This window comes from Lactuca sativa, chromosome 8 (assembly GCF_002870075.4).
Source record: "Lactuca sativa cultivar Salinas chromosome 8, Lsat_Salinas_v11, whole genome shotgun sequence".
Lineage (NCBI taxonomy): Eukaryota > Viridiplantae > Streptophyta > Magnoliopsida > Asterales > Asteraceae > Lactuca > Lactuca sativa.
The window spans coordinates 42,976,528-42,981,694 of record NC_056630.2 but is presented as its reverse complement, the minus strand read 5'-3'; the positions used below and the strand labels follow the sequence as shown (position 1 = coordinate 42,981,694).

At 36.3% G+C, this 5,167-nt stretch overlaps 1 protein-coding gene across 1 annotated transcript; it reads left to right on the top strand.

Moving 5' to 3' along the window:
- The first annotated feature begins 3,319 nt into the window (after positions 1-3,319).
- Positions 3,320-4,440, top strand: LOC111902475 (EP1-like glycoprotein 4). Its single transcript, XM_023898303.3, has one exon. It carries the CDS (start codon positions 3,358-3,360, stop codon positions 4,294-4,296), a length of 939 nt encoding a protein of 312 aa, XP_023754071.1. The 5' UTR covers positions 3,320-3,357; the 3' UTR covers positions 4,297-4,440.
- Positions 4,441-5,167: the final 727 nt, after the last annotated feature.

The window sequence follows — 5,167 nt, the reverse complement described above, 5'->3', positions numbered from 1 at the left end:
TACTTTTTGTCAAAAAAATTGTATGTTTTACTCTGGTAACTAGTAATTAGTTAACACTTTTTGTTTTGGGGTAGAAGGCAAAAAGGGGAAGGATAGAATCACTACACTATCACTTTTATAAGATGTACTGGTTTTTTATAGAGTGTCTATCTCGACCTTACTCGGCCGTAGACACTTGAACCTAACCAATTTGTTTTTTGCAAGATTATTTTTAGACCTAAAGCCAAATAAAAACACCATAACAAGAAAATTCTCCTTTTTCTTACACCAAAATCGACAATCTTGTTTACCATTAAATGAAAACCATTTGCTCAAGTCAAACCACAATTCCAACCACCTTCACCAACAATTCAACCAATAACTTAGCTATAATCTTATAATGCACCCCAATACGACTAATATGTCCATAATCTTTTAGGAATATATGATTGGTCGTCTTGGGAATAAGTGTTATAAACGATGAATTACAACCATTTGGAATGAATATTGAGTCGTAAAATTACATAACAAAATCAACAATACCTTTTTTCTAAATATTTATAAACTTTTTCATAAATAATAAAGGAAAATCCAACCGAACTTGTCGCTTTATCATCCCTGCAAGACCAAAGTGCATTTTTAATCTCTTCGGTTGTGAAATGGTTTGTTTAACTTGAATTGAGTTTATAATCTAAACTCGATCCTCTATTACACCCCGGATAGCCATTTAACACCGCTTTCTATTGAGCATATCATAATATCATATCATGAAAACCTTAGGTTGCGTTTAGTTATGGAAAAACAATTTTCATTTTCCGTTTTTTGTTTTCCCTTTTCGATTTCCGTTTTCCGTTTTCATTTTTCATTGAAAAATTTAGAAAACGCGTTTAGTTAAACTTATTCATTTTTCATTTTCAGTTTTAGAAAATTAGAAAACGTCTTTAGATGTGTATTTTTCTATCGGTTTTCATTTTTAGAAAACGGTAGTGGTGGTAGGGTGTGGGTGGGGGCGGTGACGATGACGGTAGCGGGTCGGCGGCGGTGGTGGTGATGATAGGCGATGGTGGTGGCGGCGACAATTGTGTCAGTAGTGGTGATGGCGGCGACAACGGTGGTGGTGGTGCTAGTGACGGGTTAGTGGTGGTGGTGGTGATGGTGATGGTAGGTCGGTGATTGTCGTGGTGGTGTTGGGTGGGTAGGGGTGCGAGTGTGTGTTTGTGTGTGTGTGTGTGTTTGTGGGGGTAGGTGTAGGTTTGTGTGTGTGTGTGGGTATGTATGTGTGTGTGTGTGCGGGTGGTGTGTGTGTGTGGGTGGGTATGTATGTGTGTGTGTTTGTTTGTGGGTGGGTGTGTGTGTGTGGGTGGGTATGCATGTGTATGTGTGTGTGTTTGTGGGTGGGTGTGTGTGTGGGTGGGTATGTATATGTATGTGTATGTGTGTGTGTGTGGGTGGGTATGTATATGTATATGTATGTGTATATGTGTGTGTGTTTGTGTTTGTGGGTGGGTGTGTGTGTGGGTGGGTATGTATATTTATATTTATATGTATATGTATGTGTATGTGTGTGTGTTTGTGTGTGTGGGTGTGTGTGTGGGTGGGTATGTATGTGTGTGTGGGTTGGTGTGTGTGTGTGTGTGTGGGTGGTATGTGTGTGTGTGTGTGTGGGTATGTATGTATGTGTGTTTGTTTGTTTGTGGGTGGGTATGTGTGGGTGGGTATGCATGTGTATGTGTGTGTGTTTGTGGGTGGGTGTGTGTGTGGGTGGGTATATATATGTATGTATATGTGTGTGTGTGTGTGTTTGTGGGTGAGTGTGTGTGTGGGTATGTATATGTATATGTATGTGTATGTGTGTGTGTGGGGGTGGGGGTGTGTGTGTGGGTATGTATATGTATATGTATGTGTGTGTGTGTGTTTGTGTTTGTGAGTGGGTGTGTGTGTGGGTATGTATATGTGTATGTGTGTATGTGTGTGTGTGTGTGTGGGGGGGTATGTATGTGTGGGTTGGTGTGTGTGTGGGTATGTATGTGTGTGTGTGTGTTTGTGGGTTGGGGTGTGTGTAGGGGTGGGTGGGTATGTGTATGTGTATGTGTGTGTGGGTGGAGGTAGGTAGAGGTGGATGAGGTGGAGTGAGTGTGTGTATCTATTTTAGAAAAAATTTGGAATTAGAAAAATATGGAAAACAATCATTATCAGTTTTCCAAAAATTTCCAACTTCTTTGTAATTTTAGAAAACGGAAAATTTTCATTTTCCGTGAAAAATTTAGAAAAATAGACGAACTAAACGCGTTTTCAAAATTTCATTGTTCCTGAATTTTTTTCCGGAAAACGGTCCATTTTTCTGCAACCAAACGCACCCTTAAAATTTTATCTCTGTCTACTCTCCATTTAATCTTAGCCTTTTACACCAAATCAAGGCTTTCAATTGCTCCATCTCACCTTAGAGTTTAAGAAAATGAAGGTCTTTAATTAACCTATACATCCGTACTAACTCTACCATCCATTATACTATATCATCGTTTATGTTTTTTTTAACTCTACTTTTAACACGCCATTTTGATTTTTGACTGCTTTCTTTCGTGACAAAATTTAATTTTCGAAATTCAATAACTCAAACTTTATTCTTTAAAATAATTATCCTTTTTCTTGTCATATTCACAAGTTTTGCTTTTGATTAAGAATATTGACAAATTGTCATATATAATTCTACCATTCATATTGTTATATATTTTAGTTTGTTTTATATATTCATATAACAAGTTTTGCTTTTGATTAACAATATTGACAAATTGTCATATATACTTCTACTATTCATATTTTTTATATCTTTTAGTTTGTTTTTATATATTTTAAAATTAAAGGCTTAGTTTGCTATAATTTCTTTTTTCTTATTTTCTTAAAATCTTAATAATAATAAAAGTTATCATAAATTATATATTGATAAAGGTTGAGTTTGTTTGATAATGGAATGTTGAGTTTGTTTGTGTTTGTATGTAGATGAAAGAAAGATTTTTTTTTTTTTGAAATAAAATAATATATAGATAGAGACCCGTTGTGAATAGAGATAATCTACTATTGTTTATTTTGACTAAAAAAAATACAACTCTCGAATTGTTAATTTCATCATTATCATGTAATTAAACAAATGAATCTTACAAAAACAAAGACTCCAGATATTTTTAAATAATTTCTTTTTGACAGAGGGAGTATTCAACATGAACTCTGTGTAGTCTGTACACGGTATTGTCCATTCAATATATCACGAACCTTCAAATTGTCAACTGCAGCATACACAGTCCAAAATCCAAATCTTATATAAATAGATAAACCTACGTATTCAGTTCTCACAGTCTCTTCTATTCTATCTATACATCCGCCATGAAAACACCATCAATCTCTACGTTCCTCTTTCCCTTATTCCTCCTCCTATCTTCCTACTCAATCGCCGCCCAGCCCTTTGACTACCCCACCGCAAATCTCTCCACCACCTGGACAAACGCCGCATCAGCACCCCACTCCGTTAGCTTCACCGACGGCTCAACAGTCCGAGCCATCCTTCTCAGAGGATCCTTCGGACCCAGATACGCGTGTGGATTCTACTGCAATGGAACCTGCACCTCTTACCTTTTCGCTGTCTTCATCGTGCAAACCAACAGTGGGTCTGGTATAGTTCAACCCGCTATCGGATTCCCACAAGTTGTCTGGTCAGCCAACCGTAATCGTCCGGTCAAACTCAATGCAACGCTTAGTCTCACTAACTCCGGTGATTTAGTCCTCCGCGACGCCGACGGTAGCCAAGTTTGGTCCACTAACACCGCCGGGAAATCTGTTTCCGGTATGAACATAACTGATTCTGGGAACTTGGTGTTGTTTGATTCCAAAAACGCGATCGTTTGGCAATCTTTTGATCACCCCACTGACAGTTTGGTGCCTGGGCAAAAACTGTATGAATTAGGACAGAGGTTGACTTCTAGTGTTTCGTCGACTAATTGGAGTACAGGTTTGTATTCACTTCAAGTCATGAATCGGGGGTTGTTTGCGTATATTGAAGAAGACTCGCGTCGAGTTTATTACAGGTATCTGATCAATGGCACAGATAGAAGTGCAGAAAGAAGTTACGTTAGGTTCTTGAATGGGAGTTTGTCTTTGTTCATTCATTCTTCTGAGCCAAGTAATCCCGACGCAGTGATTCCTGTACCTCAAGCATCATCGGCTCAGTACATGAAGCTGATGCCGGATGGGAATCTGAAAGTTTGGGAATGGCAGGCGGGGTGGAAGGTGGTGGCTGATTTGTTCGGAGTTCCTCGCATGGCGTAATGAAAACTGTAATCGAACTTGAGAAGGATTAATATATACCATTAATGTTGATGTGATTGAGTACCATGTGTAATAATTTGTTGTATACATACATTACGACTGAATATCTGGAAGTGGAATAAAAACGGAAATATATCACAATTACTTACTGGATTCAGATGGAGGAGATATCTATAACTCGTATCATTATATGCTGATAACACGATCGGGTAATTATGGGTATACCGTATACTTGTTTGTTCGACTTTTAGTATGATGATATACACTTAGAAAAGTAAGTCACAAGTATGAGTAAGTTGATAACTTGTTATTACAAAACATTGAACTCCATAAAGTTTAATGGATTAGTTTATCATTTTTTTACCACTACTAGAATAAAAACTTTCATTGACAAGACAATGTGTGTCGTAAATATTTATACATGATAGACAAATGTTTGTCATCGAAAGCCATGTCATAAAGGAAAATGACAGACATTTGGCCTGTCATAACATAAAACTTACGATAGACATTTATGACCTACAATTAAGGCATACATACATAACATGCGTTTCGACATACATTTACGACTGACTCTGTAATTCATAATATTTTTGTAATTATGACAGACATTTACGATACATAGTTTTATGACATACTTTGTATGTCATGGTTTTACATTATATATATATATATATATATATATATATATATATATATATATATATATATATATATATATAATGTAATAATGCACGATAAGATATCATACATATATAAAAATACATTCCATATTATACAAACCATAGAGTCAAATACAAGACAATGCACTACAAAAAAAATGGATGAAATATATCAAAGAAAATAAGTTAATGTTTCAATAATTTATGTT

Coding starts and splice junctions, on each gene's coding strand:
- LOC111902475 (XM_023898303.3), top strand. CDS start 3,358: ATGAAAACACCATCAATCTCTACGTTCCTCTTTCCCTTATTCCTCCTC.